The sequence below is a fragment of the Poromitra crassiceps genome (genome assembly GCF_964638095.1).
Source record: "Poromitra crassiceps genome assembly, chromosome: 1".
Lineage (NCBI taxonomy): Eukaryota > Metazoa > Chordata > Actinopteri > Beryciformes > Melamphaidae > Poromitra > Poromitra crassiceps.
Genome location: NC_139623.1, coordinates 122,859,254 through 122,884,152, shown reverse-complemented (window position 1 = coordinate 122,884,152; position 24,899 = coordinate 122,859,254). Strand labels below are relative to the sequence as shown.

Here is a 24,899-nt window from a genome sequence, read left to right as displayed (position 1 = left end):
TTGTTGTCTGCGTTCCGTCGGTCTTGTGAATAAAATCTGTCGTTCTTCCATGTTGTCAGATGAAGTGGCCGGACTGCACTCGTCTCGCAGATAAAGTTTCAATAATTTTAATCCACACAGACTGTCCTCAGTGACTCTCCATGTTGTCACTTGTAAACAGAGCTCTGCACCCCGCCCCCATCTAACAAGCTGGATTCTATTGATGTGGCTCATTGGCCGAAACTCGAAACAATAGCAGACATTAGCCAGTGAAAGAAACGCTGCATGCAAATGAATACCAGCCGTGTCCAGAGAGAAGTAATTTCTCTCTCAGAGTCAGTTTTTATCTTACAAAATATACCTATTTACTGATTCTAAAATGACTCCATTTTATGTGGAATGGATACTTCATCCTCTTCTTTGTGTACTAATAGAAAAAAACGAAAAACAACTTTTTTCACAAAACAACCTTTCACCTCAAATTGCGTGATTTCAACCTGACGAGTTTGTAGTGAAAAAACCAGCCCGTGTCACAACAGTTGAGCAATTCACAGTTGTGCAACTGTGGCCACGTGCAACTGGTATGAGCCATCGGCTCATACTACATCACAGTTGCTCGAGTGACACACAGCACACACAGCGCATGCGCCTCAGGCAAAGGAGGAAGTAACTTTGGTTTCAGAGGGTTAGTTCTCGCTATGGATTTCCTTCGAAAATGACGTTTCCCGTAACTTTGGATTATTATTTCATCACGTGGTGTACACGAGTCACATCATGTGCATGTGAGGGTTTCTGGCGCTGTTGGAATGTGTATTTTGGGCGACTGAACAGGGGTAGACAGCGGTACCAGTCTGCCATTGTAATGCTAAGCTAAGTAGCATCGAGGAGTGTACCGCAGTTTGTAGCCTACTGCACGCACAGTAAAGATAAAGGCATCTAGATTCTGGCATCTGTCAATGGCAATAGGCGAATCTCCCAAAATGTTGGCGTATCCCTTTAAAGGCAGTATGGATACCAGACATATTGAAAATATCTGGTAAGCCTTTGCTTGTTCCACAAGACTGTATTGTCTGCTAAAAGAGCTAACCGGCTGGTTACCGAGCTAGCAGCGGCTAAGCTGTTTACTGATCTAGCTGCTAACGTCAGGTGATGTTATCATGATCCACTGTTTTATTTCTCCTCACAAAAAACAACCACCCTACTGTACCATCCAGTGTTTTGGTGTCGTCTTACCGAACAACGTGCAGAACATTCCTCCCAGGATGGGGTCAGGCAGAGAGGCGAACAGCGCCGTGAACTTCCCCACCGAACCCAACACCAACATGATAGCTGCTCCGTACTGCACCACCCGTCTGCTGCCCACCTGCACACAAACCAAACGTTACTGTCTGCACCACCCGTCTGTTGCCCACCTGCACACAAATTAAACATTATTGTCTGCACCAACCGCCTGCTGCCCACCTGCACACAAACCAAACCTTACTGTCTGCACCACCCGCCTGCTGCCCACCTGCACACAAATTAAACATTATTGTCTGCACCACCCGCCTGCACACAAACCAAACACTACTGTCTGCACCACCCGCCCGCTGCCCACCTGCACACAAACCAAACCTTACTGTCTGCACCACCCATCTGTTGCCCACCTGCACACAAATCAAACCTTACTGTCTACACCACCCGCCTGCTGCCCACCTGCACACAAACCAAACGCTACTGTCTGCACCACCCGCCTGCTGCCCACCTGCACACAAACCAAACGCTACTGTCTGCACCACCCGTCTGGTGCCCACCTACACACAAACCAAACGCTACTGTCTGCACCACCCGCCTGCTGCCTACCTGCACACAAACCAAACGTTACTGTCGGCACCACCCGCCTGCTGCCCACCTGCACACAAACCACACGTTACTGTCTGCACCACCCGTCTGGTGCCCACCTGCACACAAACCAAACGCTACTGTCTGCACCACCCGCCTGCTGCCTACCTGCACACAAACCAAACGTTACTGTCGGCACCACCCGCCTGCTGCCCACCTGCACACAAACCAAACGTTACTGTCTGCACCACCCGCCTGCTGCCTACCTGCACACAAACCAAACGTTACTGTCTGCACCACCCGCCTGCTGCCCACCTGCACACAAATCAAACGCTACTGTCGGCACCACCCGCCTGCTGCCCACCTGCACACAAACCAAACGTTTCTGCCTGCACCTCACGCAGGGCTCCACTTAGTCTGGCCGATGGTCGCACCCTCCGCCAGCTGTCTCGATACGTGCACAGACATTCAGAACAAGTATACTCTGGCTGATCATCTGAGTATCGTCTGAGTATTTCATAATCAGTTAAAAGTTCCATATAGGGATTATAACATTAGCACTACTGTGACTATTTACACAGCTTCACTTTGACAGCACAGCAGTTGCAGGCAGTTTGTAGGGAGCTTGTGAGAAGAGGGATCTAGCAGACATCTCTCCAAGCCCCGCCCACCAGGTGGCCGGATTTGGAGAGTGACTTTTCCCACCTGCCCGCCCCTCAACAGAACCCAACAGATGCAGTCAGAAGCCAGTTCAGACACACATCTTTTGAAGTGAATCTGCTTTAGTCCCTAACGTGGAAAACCATTAAGAGAAGAGACCTTCTCAGGAGAACTGTGGTCTCCATTACCTTGGTGATGCCCAGAACACCGATATTTGGACTGGAGGAAGTTGAGCCATTTCCTGTCCCTAAGAGGCCGGCAATGATGCAGCAAACACCTTCGGTGAAGATTCCCCTACAACACATAACAACAACAACAACGTCAACAACAACCAATAGTGCTCTTTACGGGGAGTGGACATCAACACGTGATTCAATCCATAGGCGATTCTAGGCTTTGCAAACAGGGGTAGAAAAAATATTACTCTGACTGGGGGGTTTCTAGGGGGGACCGTGCCCCCCCTGGACAAAGAAATGTTGTACATTTTAAAGTAAAATGCATGAATCTGATGCACTCCGAGAGCAAAATGAAGAGGCTAATCTTCACATTAATATCCTCTTCACTGTGCTGTGGCTTTACAATGATGAACAAATTATTGTCTAATAAACACAGGTGCAAGCAAAACACTAATGAGGGTTTCCCAATAGAGAGCCCCAGGAACGAGTCCGGAAATCATCGATGCTAACAGCCCTGGTTCTTCACAGTTTTCGCCTATGGGAGTTTTGAATGGGTTTTTGGCGCGATGCTTCTAATAATCTCTCTGGGCAACGCTGGCTTAATCAAACGCGAACCAGTGTTTAGTAACATCATCTTCACACACGAGGACCACTTTTATGAGTTTTGAAGCTTTTATGTGCCGTTAAAAGGGTGGCTAGCTAGCAAACGGCTAAATGAGACTACACTTTTGAGTCGATGGAGATATACGTCAATAACGTCACCACTCAAAGGACGAACACGGAAATTCTCTTTCCCTCACCTGGTCCAGACCCGTTCAGCCCGGGGTAATGCACGCACACATCAACAACAGTCCAGGTTGAGCGCTGACGTGACGTGGAAGCCTATGCGACAGTGTGTAGTTCTGGATTAGCTTAGCTCGAGCTTTTTACTTCTAGGGCTCGCATTTACGCTACAAAACTAATGAAAGTGGTCCTCATGTGTGAAGATTATCCCGCTGAACCTTGGTTCGCGTTTGATTAAACTTGCGTTGCCCACAGACATTATTTGAAGCATCGCGCCAAAAACCCATTCAAAAATCCCATAGACAGAAACAGTGAAGAACCAGGAAGTTCGGGACTTCCGCATTCAGCCTACAAAAATACGTCATCCCTGGGGCTCTCTATTCCAACCATGGAAGTTTGAAGCCCTCATTAGTGTTTTGCTTGCACCTGTGTTAACCCTGCCTTTTCGACAAAAAATGGCCCCCGTGAGAAGGGTCTACTGTCCCAACTCCCAGGCTATGTAAATAGCCTAAAGTAAGCAACACATGTGACTACAGTGTTGCTTACAATAAAACAGAACAGACAGGTTGCTGATATGGGATTCATGGCTTCTGTTCAGATATCAAATGCATGGCATGTTTGTGCCTTCCAACCATAGCATTAAAGTTAGTCAGACTTTTCTAGTAGAACAATGTACTAATAGCGTATACTGAAGTAGAACCATACTGTAACTGTAGTAGGCTACATTACTGGTTCATTTGAACAAAACATTAAGAATAAGAGCAGCTTATGGAATTTATAAATGTCCTTTGTAACAGTAGTGTAGAGAAATATCTGCAAATGACATCTCAAAGACAGGATGCTGTTGAGAAATATTTGAGGCTGTCTTCAATTGTGCTAAAACAACATTGGTGAGCTTTGTGCAAAGAAGATACAGGCCCACTGTTGCATTAATATTGGTATCCTATTTTATGGTTAAGTAGCCTATATTTGCACGCTATTGGTATTGTTATAATTTTTTTTACTGGGAGTAGGCTACTCACTAGTCTCTCAGGCTGCAGTAGTGTGATTAAGTGAACAAGCAGCTGGGTGCCAGCCGTGGCTCTCTCTCCCTCCCCCGCTCTCATGTCTCGTCTCTCTCTCTCTCTCTCTCTCTCTCCCTCTCTGTCTCTCGCTCTCTCTCTCTTTATCTCTCTTTCCCTCTCTATCTGCCTCGGTCTCTCGCGCTCTATTTCACGCAAATGCGGGACATTTAAATAGTTTATTATGTAGAAATAAAATAAAAAAGTAATCTGGCCACTAGGGGTTGCACGTGCATCCGGTGCACCAATGTGTAATCGCCAGTGACTCACTTTCATGTCACCACCTGCTCTCCCTTTAGGTCATTTTACACTACAACAGACAGCAACACAGGCAGAAACATGATTGGTCTTAGATTTGTGTCATAGTTCTGTGGAGCCCAACATGAGCCCGACAAAAAAAAAAAAATTGGGAGGGCCCCTTCACACCGAGGGCCCCTGGGCACCCACTACTCCTTCGCCTGCCTGACGCCCCCCCCCCCCCTTCCCCGGCCTCATCATCACCACCGACCCCATATCCTCCCCTCCTCTCCTCTATAGTCGATGCCACCAATGCGGACTCATGGATCCCCTCAGATCACCCTCATGCCTTATGTGTGTGGGGGTGGGGGCCGGGGTGGGGGGCATCACTGGTCGAGGGATGCCGGTAGGTTAGAATAGCTTAGGTTAGGCGATAGATTAGCTACAGCCTAACTGTAGGCTGTAGACCTATAGTGTTCAGGCTAAAATCAGACTAGAGCAGAATAGGACAGGGCAGACTAGACTGTAGATTAGCTAGATTCCCTGTGTTCTAGTTAGTTCCGGTTAATGGCTATAGAGTAGTCAGATTGTTTGATTTGCTCCCCCATTTTCCTGCTCTCTCCTCTCTCACACTCTAAAGCATGGCACTCATTCTACTCTAAAGCATGGCATCCCCTCCTTTCCCTGTTCTCTCCACATACTCTCTCTCATACTCCCCCTGCTCTCCCTCCCCACCTCCTCCCCTTCCAGAACTCTCCTCCCCCACTATTCTAAAGCATGGCATCCATTCTATTCTACAGCATGGCACCCATTATCTTTCTCTTTTCCCCTTCCCCTGCTCCTTCACCACCTCTCCTTCCCTGCTCTATCCTCCCCCACTTTTCCCATTCCCTCCCCACCTCCTCCCTTTCCCTGTTCTCTCCTCCCCCACATCCCCCTGCTCTCCCTCCCCCCTCCCTTCTCCTGCTCTCTCCTCGTTCCCCCTTCCCCTGCACCCTCCCCACCTCCTCCCTTTCCTGATCTCTCCTCCCCCCTATTCTAAAGCATGGCACCCATTCTACCCTAAAGCATGGCACCCATTCTATTCTATATTTCTATATTTTCTATATTTCTCCATCATATGATTGTTCAATGTGTTATTATTACTACTGGAATTTGCTACTGTTGTGTCAGCTAGAATTAGCTAGACATATTTTCTGTGAAGCCCTCTAAGACATGCTTGTGAATTAGGGCTATTTAATAAAGTTGACTTGACTTGTCTGATGTCACTGATCACATTGTGATGTCATTGGCATGGTGATGATGTCATCACTGAAATGTCATCCATGGATACTTCCAGGGAGCTGGATCCAAAGCCCTGGGTCGGCCCTGGTGGCGGCCATTGAATTGGTGGACGGGAAAGCTTTGTAACACAGCATCTTTAACAAGAGAAGTTGACACTCTCTAGGAAAGTAAGAAAGAAAAGTATGATGTATATGTGAATATGTATATGTGTATGTATGGTAGGTAGGTACCGGGATATATATATACGGGATATACACACATATATATATATATATATATATATATATATATATATATATATATATATATATATATATTATATTAATATATACTGTACTACTTCTGGCATCTATGCTTGTTGCTCTTTCTGACCAAGAGCACTTGAATGGTGTCATCTGGTAATTACCACTTCACCCCTGGGAAGTAGGAGCTTCTGAGGAGCACATGAAGGCAGCATTATGTCTGACCTGTTGATGGCGTGGACTGGAGGGGGTGTGGCTCCAGAGAGGCGGGCACAGGCGTAATAATCACCGATGGACTCAACGATGCCCGCCATGGTGGCGCTCAGCATGCCTAGCACCCCAGCAACCGTTACAGTCGGCAACCCCCACTGGCCTATCAGAAAGAGGAGGAGGGAGAGCAGGAAGTCAGGAGGTTCTATAAAAATTGGAGACTGAAAGGAAAAATGGCCATTCATTCCAATTGTCATGATGCGACCAGACAGTGGATTAAATGTCAGTTATAAATATAAATAAATGACAATTGGTGAGGTTGTTGCGTCATTCAGATAATGTTTATTTAAAGTAGATGTTAAGTCCTGCCTCCCATTTATAATGATTGGATAACCCTCCATGCATATTAGAAGAATTTTGGGCTGTGCTTAGCTGTGATTGGCTGACAGGCGGCCCAACAAGCTGTCAATCGTCCTCAGGAGACGGAAAATGCCCGCAGTGTTTGGACACGGCTTGTGTCAGAGAGATAACAGACGATGGCGGAGCACCCGTAAAACGCATGGGAGTGCCTGCTTATGTAACCGAGGTGAATCAGCGTTGATTCCTCGTGAGTCCCGAGTGGTAGCGAGTTGATTGGTTAAACTCACTCCCCAGTATAAAGGCATGTTAACCAAGGGAGCTAGCTCTCTTGGTGTTGCGGTTAACATGTCGGACTCCCAAGCCGAAGGTCGGCGGATCGTATCCCACCCCTGGACAGTTGAAGTACCACCTACACCAGTGATTCCCAACCAGGGGTACGTGTACCCCTAGGGGTACTTCAGCAGCTTGCAGGGGGTACTTGGAAAGATTGGGGATTACAATGTATTTCCAAAATGGTAAAAACTGATAACTTTTTCCAATTGAAAACTGTCAGAATTGTATTAAAGATGAGTCATTAAAATTATTTTAATATTGAGATGTGTTAGAGAGGTCATCTAAAAGTTTAACATAAGTTTAACAAATTTAGGAGAATTATCGACACGCATGAGTGAGGGGTACTATTGGCATGGTAAAACAGCTCAAGGGGTACATAACACAAAAAAGGTTGGGAACCACTGACCTACACAACGCTGTTACACTTACAACAGCAGGGTTGAACATTGAACTCTGTGGATTATAACCTTTCTCCTTTTCCTGAAAGCAAAATATATTATTATATTATTTTATCATTATGTTATATTATAGTATTATATATTATATTATTATAATATTCATGCACCTGGACCTGAGGGTCCTTCCTTTCACATTGATGATTCAGCCCAACCATAGCTTGGACACGGATGGACGGAGAGCTGATGGTAAATGGTAAATGGTAAATGGTCTGCATTTATATAGCGCTTTTATCCAAAGCGCTTTACAATGAGTAGACAGTCTACATTCACCCATTCATACACCAATGGCGGCAGGCTGCCGCGCAGGGTGCCTACACACCATCGGGAGCAAGGAGGGTTAAGTGTCTTGCCCAAGGACACAGCGACAGCAGCTGGGAGGGAGCGGGGATCGAGCCGCCAACCCTTGCGTCATTGGCCGACCCGCTCTACCTCCTGAGCTAAAGCCGCCCGATTGGCTAATTTCCTTAGAGAGCTGACTGCTGATTGTCTGATTTCCTTACAGGGGTAGGGCATCCTGAACCAGGGTGCCGACGCCATGATGTCACCGCGGGCATCTGTCCGCGCCTTATAGCCATAGCGACCAGGGTCTCTAGGCAACATGTCGGTCAGGGTCAGGATGTAGCAAACCAGCCAGACCACCATGATGGCTAGAATGAACTGAGAGAGAGGGGGGGAGAGAGACAGAGAGGTGAGAGAGAGACAGAGAGAGTAGGAATGAGCGACAGGGAGAGAGACAGATAGAGGGGAGAGGGAGAGATAGGCAGAGAGAGAGAGGGACAGAGACAGAGAGAGGGGAGAGAGAGAAGGAGAGTGAGACAGAGAGCGAGAGACAGAGGGAGAGAGATAGAGGGAGAGGGAGAGAGAGAGAGGGAGAGATGTATGTCATGTACATGCATGTATGTGTACAATGTATGTAGGTATACTACATACGGTGATTGTTTATTATTCTGCATTGTCAATAATCGTTCATCATGCCAATAAAGATATTTGAATTTGATTCTGGCATTCAGTCATTCAAACATAGCCTGGTCTTCTACCTGCTATATTTGTAAAGCATCTGCCCTTGAGATAACTCTTGCTACGATTTGGCCTTATATAAATATAAAATTGATTGATTGATTGATTGATTGATTGATTGATTGATTGATTGATCGAAACATATGTATTTGAACCTAGCCAAAAAGTCACAGGCAGGCAGATAAAATCTGAAAGGACGGGATACCAAGTATACTGCGTTATTGACATGATTCAAAAGAGCCCATCTGGAAAGGAGGAAATACGTTTCTGTGGCCTACAGTGATTCCAGCTTGGCTCTGCATCACACAAAACATGAGCACTGTCGCTTCTGGTGTTAAACCCCAGACACACCGCGAGAAAGGACTAGCGGCACCTAGTGGCACCACGTCTCCTTCGTGTGTGTGTGTGTGTGTGTGTGTGTGTGTGTGTGTGTGTGTGTGTGTGCGTGTGCGCGTGTGCGCGTGCGTGCGTGCGTGCGTGCATTTACAGGAAACATCTTGAAGATTTGGACTCTGATGGTAGTCAGTCCTCTCTTCCTGTTGCAAACAGGAATAGGAAGTGATGTTGTCCTCAGGTACTGAGCAAACAGTACAATCAGCAAGATACACCTGGAGAGAGAGAGGTACCTGTTGTTGTTTTTTGCGCACATTAAAAAAAAGATAGAAAAACTTCACAACAATAAAGTAATTTGAAATATATGTATACACACAAACACACACACACACACACACACACACACACACACACACACACACACGCACTATCACACAAGCAATTGCAGAGATATACCCACATAGACAATGGGCAAAATGAATATTCACAGGGTAAAATCAACAGAAAAGCCACAACAGTAGTAACAGAGTAGTGCCTAAATGACAGTATGTTATGGATCATCAGTAGATGAGGGAGCCATAGTGCAGAGAGAAAAGGTGGGTTTTAAGCCTAGATTTAAAAATGTCTACAGTGTCAGCTTCTCTAACAGGCACGATGTGTGAATGCTCTGCCGCCGACTGTTTTTTCCCACCGACTTCTTCTTCTTCTTCTTGTACCTGGTGACTGTCAGGTAAGCAGCATCTTGAGAGTGTAGTGACCGTCCCGGTATGTAAGGTTTAATTAGATCAGAAATATAAGATGGTGCAAGTCCATTGAAGGCCTTGCAGGGGTGGACTGGGAAAATAATTCAGGCCGGGCATTAGATACCGAGCAGGCCAGGCCAATATGGGCCGACGCGCGTGAGCCGAAAAATTTGGGCCGTTTGAAGCCCAATTTGAGCCGTTTGAAGCCCAATTTGAGCCGTTTGAAGCCAGATTTGGGCCGTTTGAAGCCCAATTTGGGCCGTTTGAAGCCAGATTTGGGCCGTTTGAAGCCCAATTTGGGTCGTTTGAAGCATGATTTGGGCCGTTTGAAGCCCAATTTGAGCCGTTTGAAGCCAGATTTTAGCCGGTTTTATTTTACATATAATAAATAGTGTCAGCTTTTAATTGAATTCAACTGTTAAGGTGTGATTTTGTGCATGTTTGTAGTAAACGCTGATCTAAGGATTAAAAAGGACCACCCTTCAGAAGTGAGACAAATTGTATTCAATTCAAGCTGGTCATGCATGAGCAGGTGGTCCCCTAGGTTTCATCCTTATTAAGGATAAAGGCTGCGTTTCCCAAAAGCTTCTTAGCGCTAAGAAGCTTCTTTAACCCTTCTTAAGGCCCCCTTAAGAAGCAAATGCGTTTCCCAATTGCTTCTTAGCCTAAGATGATCTTTCGTTACGAAGGCATGCGTTTCCCAAAAGCTTCTTAGCGCTAAGAAGCTTCTTTGACCCTTCTTAAGGCTCCCGTAAGAAGCCAACGAAGCCAACGCGTTTCCCGATTGCTTCTTAGCCTAAAATTATCTTTTGTTAAGAAGGCTGCGTTTCCCAAAAGCTTCTTAGCGCTAAGATGATCTTTCGTTAAGAAGGTTTTGTAAGAAGAGTCTGGGGCATTCTTAACACCTTCTTAATGACGAAACACTGGCAGATCCAGCCGCGTCAGGCAAAAGGAGATACTTGTGTCCACTGTTCCTCTTGTGTTTTTCCCTTTTTCCTTTCTTTCATGCACCCTTTAGTGTTTAAAATTGGGGAACACTTGAAAATCTCCCCTCTATGTATAGTTACTTTTGTTTTAAATGTTTTACCGTAGGCTATATTCCTCTAATCAGAATGGATTCCTTTTATAATAACAATGTTGTGGATTTATATAGCACCTTTCACAGAACCCAAGGTCGCTTAAATTCTGTAGTGTTTCTCGCAATTTTGTTGTATGCTGTGTATATAAAGCAATTTGAACTGCAGTCCATGTCTGAAATAAATAATGTTTAATAGAAGAAGTTCTTGTTTAACATGACCACGATTAGGTTATTCTACAACAGTGTTTCTCAACCACTGGGTCGTGGCCCACTGGTGGGCTCAGAGTGCCATCTAGTGGGCCGCAGAGAACCTCTCACATCGAGATGGTGGACTGCTCCAGTTAAGATGCTTCTTAAGAGCCTTCTTTAGCGATGTGTTAAGAAGGCTGTTAAGAAGGCGTTTGGGAAACACTTCTTTGGAGCCTTCTTAACTCCCCTTAAGAAGCTTCTTTGTTGGGAAACTCAGCCAATGATATTTGATAATTAATAATTTAATAATTTAATAAAATATTAAGAATTTAGAATTATTAATATTTTATCTTACCCAGCTGAATTTAATCCAAATAACAAAGCACAACAAAGTGATAAAAGCATGTACCAGAGTTTCAGCATCCGCCAATGATAGAATCGGGGCGGATCCTAGCTAAGTTGCGTAAATGGAAAAAAAGCAGATTTGGTGATGTTTTTAATGTGTTGAATAAAGGATAATGAGGGATCAAGAACTACTCCGATTCTGGATTTTGGGAAATTAAACAGCGATCATGGTTTATGGTTACATTATTGAACTGGTGTCTATGTTTTGGTGGGCCAACTAGCACCATCTCTGTTTTTTGGTGGGATTATTCTGGCTCTCTACCTCAAAAGTTAAAACCAATATTAATAATAATCCATACAAAGCATACAATATAAACAAAAGCAAGAGAAAAGAAACAAGCGAACAGTAAATAATAATAAGAAAAGCAACAGTAAAAAATAAAAAATAACAAAAAAGGGAAACAAAAGAGCAACCAAAATGAGTAAGTAGACGGTTAGACAAGTAGAGAGTTAAAAGGGCAGTGTGAGGTGTATGTGTGTATGTGGGCTATATGTGTGACTCATCAGGGCGATTCTAAGTTTGGATTTGAACGGTTGGCTACAAATGGGGGCATGGCCAGCTGATATAAACACCTTTTTTGGCTTGAGACCTCAAACTTCGGGTGGTGGGGGGTGGGTAGATGACTGACCGCTGTTTTAGGCATATAGTAGTGGGCGGGGTTATCTCGGCGATGATTGGATTATGTGTCCGCTCCAGGTGTTACAAACAAACAGGCCATGCTGCGGTCGACCGCGGGTGTTACAAACAGGCCATGCTGCGGTCGACCACGGGTGTTACAAACAGGCCATGCTGCGGTCGACCGCGGGTGTTACAAACAAACAGGCCATGCTGCGGTCGACCGCGGGTGTTACAAACAGGCCATGCTGCGGTCGACCGCGGGTGTTACAAACAAACAGGCCATGCTGCGGTCGACCGCGGGTGTTACAAACAAACAGGCCATGCTGCGGTCCACCCCGGGTGTTACAAACAAACAGGCCATACTGCGGTCCACCCCGGGTGTTACAAACAAACAGGCCATGCTGCGGTCGACCGCGGGTGTTACAAACAAACAGGTCATACTGCGGTCCACCCCGGGTGTTACAAACAAACAGTCCATGCTGCGATCCACCCCGGGTGTTACAAACAAACAGGCCATGCTGCGGTCCACCCCGGGTGTTACAAACAAACAGGCCATACTGCGGTCCACCCCGGGTGTTACAAACAAACAGTCCATGCTGCGGTCCACCCCGGGTGTTACAAACAAACAGTCCATGCTGCGATCCACCCCGGGTGTTACAAACAAACAGTCCATACTGCGGTCCACCCCGGGTGTTACAAACAAACAGGCCATGCTGCGGTCCACCCCGGGTGTTACAAACAAACAGTCCATGCTGCGATCCACCCCGGGTGTTACAAACAAACAGGCCATACTGCGGTCCACCCCGGGTGTTACAAACAAACAGTCCATGCTGCGATCCACCCTGGGTGTTACAAACAAACAGGCCATACTGCGGTCCACCCCGGGTGTTACAAACAAACAGGCCATGCTGCGGTCGACCCCGGGTGTTACAAACAAACAGGCCATGCTGCGGTCGACCCCGGGTGTTACAAACAAACAGGCCATGCTGCGGTCGACCGCGGGTGTTACAAACAAACAGGCCATACTGCGGTCCACCCCGGGTGTTACAAACAAACAGGCCATGCTGCGGTCGACCCCGGGTGTTACAAACAAACAGGCCATGCTGCGGTCCACCCCGGGTGTTACAAACAAACAGGCCATGCTGCGGTCCACCCCGGGTGATACAAACAAACAGTCCATGCTGCGGTCGACCCCGGGTGTTACAAACAAACAGGCCATGCTGCGGTCGACCCCGGGTGTTACAAACAAACAGGCCATGCTGCGGTCGACCCCGGGTGTTACAAACAAACAGGCCATGCTGCGGTCGACCCCGGGTGTTACAAACAAAGAGGCCATGCTGCGGTCCACCCCGGGTGTTACAAACAAACAGGCCATACTGCGGTCCACCCCGGGTGTTACAAACAAACAGGCCATGCTGCGGTCCACCCCGGGTGTTACAAACAAACACGCCATGCTGCGGTCCACTGCGGGTGTTACAAACAAACAGGCCATGCTGCTGGCCCGACTCTGGTCATTGCTCTTAAGCCCATGGCACACCAAACGAACATTCTCAAACAAACACAAACAAACACGAACAAAGACAAATGTTCGTTTGGTGTGCCATAGCTGTCTGTCCTTGTCTGTTCGTGTTTGGCGATGTTCAGCGATGTTCTGTCATGTTTGCCAGGATTCGACTTGTTCAATCCGGCGTTGTTCGCTGTTCGCTGTTGTCTGGTAAGTTCCCATGTTTTCAGTCGCGTATCCATGGAAACGGAGCTCACGCATGCGCGCTTAATGCATGCGGTTGTCTGGTCAGTTCGGTCAGAGGCAGAGCCTCCTAACGTTACACGCGACGCAGCAAACATACGTTTCTCTGCCAACCATGTGCCATCACACTGGGCATCAACAACACTAGCGGGAGACTTCTCCCATGCACTCCCGCAAATAAGTAATGTTTTGCGCAGCAAGGTTACATGAGGGAGAGAGAGAACATCCATGACGGCTAACAACGAGCTATGCTAATAACTAGCTAGCCGTTCAGAAACACATGTAAACAGCCGTGTGATCACTGAGAACGTCAGTAAAATAAGGAGAGAGCTGCAGGTGCTTATGCAGAACTAGTGCACGATTAAGTGCACAGTGGGTAATGACCCGCTGTGATGAAGAATATAGCGAGATTAACCAGGTTGATAGCAGAGAAAACACTGTTGCAGCTGCCATCAGCAGGACCTCCAAGCTTCAACTAGCGTTGCCTGCGGTTGCCTGTCACATGACGCCTTCATGGTCCCTCGATAAAGTCTGCAGAAATATGCACGTTCCCTCACCTCTCTCTCAAGAAGCGTCACGTGAGTGTGGCGTTTAAGGCCATCTGTCGCTACAAAATAAATAAACTGGGTGTATCATTGTATTACTCGACAGATGTATAACTAACTTTGTCAGTCTGAGCCATCTTCTATGTGCTGTAACACAGTGCAGTTTCTATTTTTCTGGTGTTTCTTTTTTACATGTTTGGGACTGTTGTGCTGAATATGTTTGGTCGGTGTGCCATGCTTTCAAACAATCTCCAACATCTGCCAACATTCACAGACAATTGTCTGTTGGTGTTTGTTGGTGTTTGTTTGAGAATGTTTGATTGGTGTGCCATGGCCTTTAAAGTGGCATCAGACAGACAGGCAGGCAGACAAACAGACAGACAGACAGACAGGTAGGTGTCTCACAGCATTGTCAGGCCCCAGTGCGAGCCGGCCCTTTCTCCAGCTGTAGTGAAGACAGACAGGCCGATCAGTGAGACAGTTGGAGTGATGGTCAGAGGTCCGATGTATTCCAGCAGCAGACCTGGCAACCCAGACAGCCCAATCAGCACCTCTACAACACTGGACACTATGATGGCCCCCTGGATCTGGAAAGAACAAATAAGAGAGAAGATAAGGTATAACTTTATGAATAAGAGAGAAGATAACATACAACTTTATGAATCCCTGTGCGTGGGGAAATTCAGGTGCCACAGCAACAACTGGCAGAACGGTATCAGGGAAAACTAAGTAGAGAGGTAATACAATGCGTTGACTGTTCATTCTTTGTATTTTCTTGTACCAAATGTGATTTTGATATATGATGTAAGTCGCTTTGGACAAAAGCGTCTGCTAAATGGAATAAAGTTAAGTTAAGTAAAGTAATAATGAGAAGAGATCAGATTTAACAGCATGTTGCACACGTTGAAGGACCTGAGTCTCCTCAGGAAGAACAGCTGCTCTGTCTTCTTCTGTAGACCAGTGGTCATCAACAGGGGGTCCGTGACCCCCAGGGGGTCCGCAGAGGTACTGCAAGTACTTTGTGAAAAATGTAAAAATTTATGTATTTATTTTTAAATCCTAGGGGGTCCCTGCTCTGTTTCTCTATTAACCAAGGGGTCCTTTGGCTGAAAAAGTTTGAAGAGCCCTGTAGAGCCTCAGTGTCCGACCAGCCCAGGTGTTGTGTAGCTCGAGCTGCACTCCTAGTTCACCATCTTCATCTCCTCCTTCTGGATGGTGATGGGATTTAGAGGTTTCCTGCTCCTTCTGAAGTCCAGCACCAGCTCCTTGGTCTTCCTGATGTTGAGCTGGAGGTGGTTGTTGTCGCACTGAACTGCAAAGTTCCTCCATGATGCAGAGAACTTCTGTAGGTGGCACGAGGCAGGATTGGAGTCCGAGCAGGCCCGATTTTAGCCTGCTACATTAGGGTGGGCTGGTAGGGGGGCAACTTTGGCGGTAGGTTGCCAGAGGTTGTGGGTTCGGGGATGGGGATTAAGTTGCATTATATTCTAATTTATTAAGAACGATTTGAAGCACGGTGTAGAAGCCATTTTCAGAGTTAAGTGTAATGGGTACACCAAATTGTTCCAGTAGGAGTCAGCCACCTACTTGTGACAGGTTGACAGATGTCATTAGAATGTTTATGTTTACTTTGGGGGACCAACAACTTATTTTATTTACCTTATTGCACTGACAGATAATTTTGTAATTTTACTAGTTTCAAATATTTGGGGTTTCAGGATGATATAACTTGTTGCAGAACATCAATTTTGGTTTATTTGGTAAAAGTGGAACTGTATTCCTTCTGGTTTTCTTCATTGTTCATGATTTTCAGAATCAGAATCAGAATCAGAAAGACTTTAATGATCCCCGGGGGGAAAGCATTCACTATAGACAGTCAGTTGAGACAAGTACAGGTAGCGGCACAAGGCGGTACCTGTGAGCAAGTGGTGACTGTTGTAAACGGGGATAGAAGTAGTCTTGAACAACGTAGCAGCTAACACAGCAGTTGTCAAGCAGCAGAGAACGTGCAGCCAGACAGAGAAAAGTCCAGAAATCTGCTTGAAATCTCTGGCTGCAACATACTGAATTTTTCAATTGGTTGGGGGTGAAAAGAAACATTGTAGCCAAGGCGGAGTTCCCAGCATGCTCTGGGGTAGATGTGTTTATTAATGTGCTTTGGGAGGTTAGTTAAATTACTTCCTTTTCTATAGGCATGATGTTAGTTATCTGCAAGGTTGTGTGTCAACTAATATTGCTGTTCTGCATGTTAATTACATTGATTCACAATGTTGAAATGTTGGCACCATGGGTGAGTCGGGTGTGCAGTTCAGTGACCCCCTCTGAGATGCTATGTGTTGGTGAGTGGTTCTAATGTAATAAGCGGCATTTCCTGTAGTCTTGTGTTGTACGGGGCGCAGGATCTGCTAACAAAACAGAGATCATCTCTGCCTGTGATTGTTGCAATGTTTTCCTAACTTTTGATTGGGTGGGCAAGACTCATGTCTGAGTGGGCATTGCCCGCCCCCGCCCGTAACTGAAATCGGCCTTGAGTCCGAGGTGTAGAGGGTGAACAGGAGCCAGTGTTGCCCAACACCTCATCTGACGAGGTTTGTTTGTGATCCAATGCAGTGTGTGTGTGTGTGGTGGGAGGGGGGTCTTCTGATGTGGAAGACTGGGGCTGGGAGGAGGGGGAGATATTTTTTTCTGATTGCTTTTCCCATCCTACTCTGGCTCTGTTGGGCTTACCCTGATATTTTACCCTAGCATAAACAATCATCGCTCCTCATGCCTAAACCCAATCCATCCTTCACCATCCTAGATTCCCCAACCACCCTATGAAAAAAGTATGTGATTGGTCGTAATTTCCAGAAATTACGACCAATCAGGGAGCTGCCTCATAGTTGACAGCATAACTAGCCAATCAGGGACACACGCTGCTGGCAAAACAGTAATGGCGTCTCCCGAAGGAATGAGCGGTAACATTAACTTTAGTGAGCCATAAGCCATAAGTGCAGTCATTGCAGAAATAGACTCAATAACAATAATTAAACAAGAACAAGATTATGCACCAGTGGAGTTTTTCCGAGGAAAATACGTTTTCACCTGGTGCTATGGTTCTGCTCCATAGCTCATTTGCATGTTCCTGGTTCCCCTCTATGGATGTTTGTATAGGCTTCAGCTGCCTGAGCGATCTTCTATTCTCTCACCGCAAGGTGAGTAGCCTCCCTTAGTGATCCGCCGCTTGTTGTTTGGAAAGCAGGCCAGGGGCCAAAAGAAGGTTAAAAAGTGTGGATAATAGATATCCTCACACTGGAGCAGCTCCCAATATTTATTGACTACAAGATGCAACATTTCAACCCAAACAGTGGGTCTTCATCAGGCAAAATGAGTTTGCATGTTCTCTTCATGTTTGTGTGGGTTTCCTCCGGGTGCTCTGGCTTCGGCTGCGTTCACACCAGTGGCGTGTCTAGGGAGTGGCCTGGGGTGGCATGGGCCACCCCTAGAATCTGATTGGCCACCCCAGGTGCCACCCCATATGATTGGCTCTCTGCCCAGTCAGTAAACCAAGCTTCCGTGTATAGGCACAATCCAGTCTTAAACCTGAGAGGCAGTAATGAGCCATAGTAGTGTCTAGCCTGCCGAAAGCCCCAGAGAAGAAGATCTTGATTTGGCAGCAGCTGAGCAGCAGTCAACTAACGCTAAACCAACGTCATCGGGGCCCCGTTCCAATACCCATACTTGTACTTCTTTCTTGTAGTATGTACTGCCGCTGCCCTCACAAAGTATGGATTGTAGTGTGCAGCATGCATGCAAAATGCATACTATTGGGACACACTACATCTGTCGTCACGTGAGCTTCCTGAACTCCGACCTCTTGCTCACTTCCGCCGACGTCCGCAGCGCCACATTTGAGTTTATTTTTTATTTTTATTCAATAAACAAAGTCTGGCAGTAACAAACAGTACATTATACAAAAAATTCAGACTAAACATTTACAAAATTGGAACAGACAATCAAATAAACAAAATAAAATAAATAAAGCAAAAACATTAAGTCAGAGATCTAAACAGGAATCAAGATATGCATGTTTTGGTACACACCATGCTTGTTTGGTTTTAACATATTTCAAGGCTTTCTTAAAGTTAATTATCTCATTCATGAACACGCAGCTCAGTCAGTGCGACGTAACTCCAGTAGGTGGCGGTAATGCACAAAAAGTTGTTTGCCAACCGCCATAAAACATTAGAAGAAGAAGAAGAAGACATAACTTCCTGCTGCGCAAAGGATTGTGGGGAAGTTTGGCTGAAGCAGCATGCATCGATGCATACTCCGAAATAGGAGCTGATGTAGTACAACATCCTGGTACTCTTGGCATACTGCATCTGACATACTATGTATTGGGACATACTAAATCTTTTTTTGCCTACTAAATAGTATGGAAGTATGGGTATTGGAACGGGGCCCTTGTCTTGTGAAGAAGATTGAAGTGAAGCGTCCTCTGTCTGCTTCCTGCGGCTACATGGACCAGGTGTCTCCTATATGCTATTTATTTATTGTGGCATGCGTGAGTAGACTCTTTGATACACATGACATAGCTACTGTGCCAGTGGTTTAAGGAAAGACAACATACCTGCCAACAAACACGGAGATTTTCACTTTGAAATTAAGCACCCTCGCTAAAAAAAAAGTATCATGACATGTTACGGTAGGCTTGAAACTTCACCCTGTCTTTAAAACTAAGCCTGCTACTAACAGGGTAAACGGACAATAAACCTGTGTGCTAGGCTACGTGATAATGTGGTGCAGGTGTGTTTTCATCTCAGCTTGCTAGTTGCTAACATGAGCAAACCTGTCGTCAGTCATTGTTTGGTTGTCAATGCTAATGCTAGCTATGTAAATCTGTATTGTGTAACTTTGTAGGCCTGATGTGAGCATGTCAAATGTATCCATGCATGCACAAGGAAATCTATTGTGCAAGAGATATAAAGTTACATACAGTAGGTTATGTCTTCATATGACTATTACAGTATGAAAAGAAATCAGAACATTGAGGATTTCTTCTCCATCAAAACAAAGACATTAAAAACTGCACAGCAGGACAGTGGCTCTAGAGCCACATGCAGCTCCTTTATTGGTACTGTAGTTGTGGCTCTTTTAAGTCCTACTATAAATAAATAAATAATCTAAAAAAAAACAAAGGGAGGAAAGGAAAGATTTTTCTTTGTCAATGTGGCTCCTGACTAGGGCAAGGTTGCATACCACTGGTGTAGAAGTACAATAATCATGGGTAACATGCCCGTTAGCTTACTTAAAAAAAGTTGATTTACAAACACAGGAACGTAAGACACTGTAATGTTACTAATTAAAGTAGATATATGTAGTCTAGTTGGGACGAACATGGTAAATTAATGCTATTCTGATGTGTGCCGTGTGCGTGCACAGTGCGTGTTTTTTGGCTAAAAGTCCACCCTGGTCAAAAAAGTCTGGACATGCCACTGGTTCACACACAGCACCCAAGCCTTGCCTACGCCTTGCCTTTACCCACGCTTTTAAATAGTTGAAGGTCAAGTTCAAGTTTATTAGTGTCCTAAAGGGCAAATTGAGTTGCAGCAGATAAGGCATAGAGATAAGACACAGACAAGAACAACACAAGTGACACGTTAACATGTTACATGCATGTAGTTGAGAATAAATAAAAGGCTAAGTGATACGTCAAAAACCTTGTTTGTGACACACAGTGACCGATAAGGTAGCATTAAAGTGCACAGTGATCAGTAAAGTGCACAGACACGCAGCGACCAATAAAGTGAGGTAGCGATTAAAGTGCACAAACGACCAGTAAAGTGCACAAGTAATGGAAAAGATAAATCAATAATAAAAAAACAATAAAAGCAATAAAAGCAATAGAAACCATAAAATCAATAGAAACAATAAAACAATACAAACAGCGGCGGTGGCTGATAATAAAACAATAAAATCATAATAAAACAATAAAACAATCATTACCTTCCCTCAGCAGCGTTCAATGCTCGAATAGAGAGAGGGACAAAAGAGAACTTGTGCCTATTTTTTGTGGCCCGTGGGGCACACAGTCGACGACCGGAAGGAAGGAGCCTGTACTCCGAGCTTAGAGGGTGGGCTGCGTCTGAGCGGATGGACAAAGCCTTCTTAAGTACTTGTCTGTTAAAGACATGGTCGAGGCTGTCCAGATGGATGCCGGCTACCTTAAAGGCCACCTTCACAATTTTTCAGAGGGAAATCTTATCCTTGATACACAGGTTACCGTACCAACAGGCAATGGAGTAGGAAATGACTGACTCGATGTACTGTAGGCACTATAAAACAGTTTCATCAGAGTCTTATCGACTTGGAACTATGCAAGTTTCCTCAGGCAGTGTAGACGTTGCTGACCTTTTTTACACAACATGTCAGAGTTATGGTCCAATTTCAGCTTGTCGTCAATTATCGTGCCGAGATATTTATAACTGGTGACAAGATCCACATTCTGACCATTAAAAACACTGTTCTGAGGTGTAGGAGGGGAACGTCTATAATCAATGCAGATTTCTTTTGTTTTCGAGACATTGATCTGCAAGAAGGCATCATTACACCAACAGGCGTCCTTTTTAGTCAATGAGGCTGTGTACACAGGGCGCCTCAACGTGAACCTTGCGTGTACCCACGCCTCGCCTGAGCTGCGCCGATTTTATTGTTTGGGCGTGAGTTCTATTTTCAAGCCGACTAGGCGTGTGAAGGCAGACTTTTTCTGTCAAGCCATGAAGGAAAAACGCAACCATATCCTTGGGAAATGGCAAAGTCAACTGAATTTCTACTACTACTCTGCTGCATTACTCTGGAACAGCTTACCAACAGAGATAAAAGTAGTGAGTAACTTAAGCAGATTTAAGACAAATGTGAAAAAATGGCTCAGTGGGGGACATTAGTTATAGGCTGGGGTCTGTTTTAAGGTAGTTGTATTGATTAATGTATGTTATGTGTTGCTAGTGAATTGTGTTGAACTTGTCTGAGTATATCTGTGCCTCCCTCCTCCCCTTTCCCCTTTACCAACAAGGACCATAATGGAAATAAGCGTAAGCTTTTTTATGTAATCCTTGACTGTTTTTTTATTATACCTTACTTTTGTAAAGTTTTTTTATGAAAATGTGTCAAATAAATCAAATCAAATCAAATCAAGGTAAGCCCACTAAACTGGTATGCAGCCGCCAGCATTGCATTGCCAGTCAGTAGACAGAGTAAACACGATTCTGCCTGACCAATCAGTCGTCAACAATGTTTTCACGTCACCATATGAACCCGGGTTCACAGAATAGAACCACGACGAGGCAGGTACGAAAAGTAGCACGACTCGACCCCAATACAACCCGGGCTGGGATAGTTTTTAGTGGTGGAATGAGACCATTTATCGAGTCGAGCGGAGCGGGATCGCGCTACTACCTGCGGTGGAAATGGGCCAAAGGTGCCCAGACTAGGTATGGAAACAGTCCTGAAGGTCCTCCTCAGACCACACCAACACAAGCCTGGTGGTGAGCCATAAGGTTCCTTCACATTAGCATACAGGTCCCTCAGGTCACATATGGCCCATTTCCACCGCTGGTATTAGCGCGGCCCTGCCCAGCTCGTCTCACTTTTTTGTCTCATTCCACCGATCAAAAACCTGGACAGCCCGGGTTGAGTTGGGGTTGAGTCGTGCTAGTTTTAGATCCCTGCTTTGTTGAGGTTCCAGCCGGTACCATACTGTGACGTGAAAACACTGCAAACGACTGATTGGATGGTCAGGCAGAATCGTGTCTACTGTGTCTGGATACTTTCTGTCAATGCTGGAAGGGTGGGAGAGTGGGACTTTGCCTTCTCTTCTGTTATTTCCATCAGTCTTTTGTGTTGCTGCCTTCGGCTCTGGTGAGAGCTCACCGGGCTGACAGCTCACCGTGCTGAGAGCTCACCATGCTGAGAGCTCACTGAGAGCTCGTCCATCTTGTTGGCCGGCGAATAATGCTCCACTACCACCACCCCCCCCCCCCCCCTGATCTGTAAAACGCAAGAAAACAAACAAACAAACAAACAAACAGAATACTGGACATGGTGATGCCCCTGCATCTGAAATAAACCAACAGCAATATCATCAACAGCTGCTACAACAACAACAACAATCATAATAATAACAATATAATAATATTATTATTAATAATAATAATAATAATAATAATAATAATAATAATAATAATAATAATAATAAATATAGCCGCAAGCGGCGATTGACGGGGTCCAAGCATCCGGTGACCTGGGGGATATATGAGACATAATATAGACGAAAAATAAAAAATAATCGGAACAATTACACTTCGTGCGTGGACCCTTAATAATAACTATAACTGGATGTGGAGAGTGCAGACCTCCGCCAAGGTCAATACTCCAGTCTGCTATGATATGCACATTTTTTGAGTGGGATCAGAAACCGTCCTAAAATTAATTTATTATGATTATTGTTGTTGTTGTTGATGATGATGATGATGATGATGACGATGAGGATGATGTTGTTGTGGTGGTTGTTGTTGTTGTTGTTGTTGTTATTAGTATTATTATTATTATGAATACCTCTCTCATGCGTGGCTGCCAGATGTGAGTAGTGTTCAGAGGAAGACTCCAGTTCCCATAAATCTCCTCTGCAGAGGAAACACAGGTGGTCAGACAGACAGACAGACAGACAGACAGACAGACAGACAGACAGAGTCCTGTAGCCTGTACTACGTAGCTAGATTAATGCCTTATCCGAGTAAGTTTGAGTTTGAACCTGGTTTAGCCGTACTACAAAGCAAGTTAACTTCTAATCACCATGGCAACTCACGCTGCAAAGCTAACCTGGTCCCGACCAGGTTAGCTTCAGAGGATAAGATCAAAATCCATGACAGACCCATATAATCGGCTCTCTGGATCGGCTCAACTCGGATCCAGGTTTTTCTAATCAAGCTAAGAGCACGTGCACATAAAAAGGGCATTCTCTCCGGCATCTGACCTTCACACTTGATGAGCAAACTCTAATATTAAGGAAATATGAGGAATTTAAAGATACAATAAAACAAAGGGCAACACTGTTGCACTGTACATAATAATCGCCGAAAGGAGAGCTGGCAAAAAATTGCAGATTGTCTAAATGCGTTATTCAGCTTGCTTAATTTCACCACGAAAGTTCAGCCATCTCTGTTGCACACACGGTGCGCTTTGGAGACGTATGCTTTGAAGCGGGTGATTCCAATGAAATTAATGTGTTGCCTATACAGTATTCTGCTGCGTGTATGACACATGCTCCGTTAGTACACAGGCGACTTTATGAATCGTCCTGCAGATAGTTTTGCCAAGGTTACATCGTGGTACGCAAGCTATTGAACGTAACATTGACGACAAGGATAATGGACTCTCTGCTCCCACCTGTCTCCCCGTTCCTCACCCTGCCTGGCGAGCCACCGATTCCGTGAGTTCGCTGGTATGAATCCTTTGAAACGTTCATAGTAGCCGTCGGGCTAGCTAAAGCTAACTATTAAAGGAAGAGAGCCCTGCTGATACACAGTCTGGGCAGCGAGGGACAGCGGATTTTTCGGACTCTTGGACCCGTGCCTACATATGCTGACTGTGTCACACTGCTGTCTGGACATTTTGCTGCTCCACAGAACGTAATGCTCCAGTGGATTATTTTCCGTCAAAGTTGGCAGCAGGTGGGTGTGTCTGTCCACCATTACGTAGCCAATCTGAAGGGATTGGCCAGCCTTGGGGACACCCCGGCATTCCGAAATGTCGGCACTCCGAAATACCGGCATTCCGACAAAATTGTCGGAATGGAGATCTGTCTCGCCATTGCGAAAGAACCCTAACCCTAACCCGGGGGACCGGCTGGAGCTAACCTCTCCCATCCCCCACGTCTAAACCTAACCTCTCCCATCCCCCATGCCTAAACCTAACCTCCTGCAGACCCTAACCCTAAACCTAACCTCTCCCACCCCCCACGCCTAAACCTAACCTCCCCCAGAAACTAACCTCTCCCATCCCTGTAGGCTAAATAACTCAAGATGCTATGTCGGAAAGGCGGACCTAATATATTTCGCAATCGCGAAACCTTTTTTGGAGATAAAAAGGGCCGCCTCTCCGAAAGCATAGAAGTCAATGATCGGAATGCCGACACTTCGGAATGGCGAGAGGACCCCGCCAGCCTCTGTGAGTGTGGAGCGCTGGAGGATGAACTGATACGTGATCAGCTGAGCATACTAATAACCCGGAGCTCAGAGAGACGTTGCTGCTGATGTCCCCAGACGAGCTGACTTTGGCAAAGGCTGTAGATATAGCTTTCCAACTCGAGTCAGCAGCTGACTTAGCATCACTGCTAGCGCCCTCCAGCCCTTTCCCCTCCAAACCTAGGCTACGGACTAAGACAGTGGCGCCGCCCACGGAGTCTCCCGGCCCTGTTTTCTCTGAGGACGGCCTCAATGTGAACTTTGCAGCACACCGGGCCTGTAGTAATTGTGGCTCCTTATCGCACCCCAACCGAGCCCCAAACTGCCCTGTCAGGGGGCAGAGGTGTCAATGCTGTGGCAAGCGGAACCATTTTGCCCGGGTCTGCCGCTCTGCTC

The 24,899-nt window shown here is 45.8% G+C and overlaps 1 protein-coding gene across 1 annotated transcript in view; it reads right to left on the bottom strand.

Moving 5' to 3' along the window:
- The window catches only part of slc23a1 (solute carrier family 23 member 1), a gene marked incomplete at both ends in the record, with an annotated part of 55,510 nt that overhangs the window by 17,476 nt on the left and 13,135 nt on the right, over positions 1-24,899 (bottom strand). The window contains 7 exons of the mRNA XM_083632895.1: positions 1,213-1,342; positions 2,649-2,754; positions 6,469-6,616; positions 8,105-8,261; positions 9,109-9,229; positions 14,686-14,867; positions 22,876-22,943. Coding sequence (XP_083489021.1) covers positions 1,213-1,342; positions 2,649-2,754; positions 6,469-6,616; positions 8,105-8,261; positions 9,109-9,229; positions 14,686-14,867; positions 22,876-22,943 — 912 coding nt within the window. The remainder of the gene's footprint in view (positions 1-1,212; positions 1,343-2,648; positions 2,755-6,468; positions 6,617-8,104; positions 8,262-9,108; positions 9,230-14,685; positions 14,868-22,875; positions 22,944-24,899) is intronic.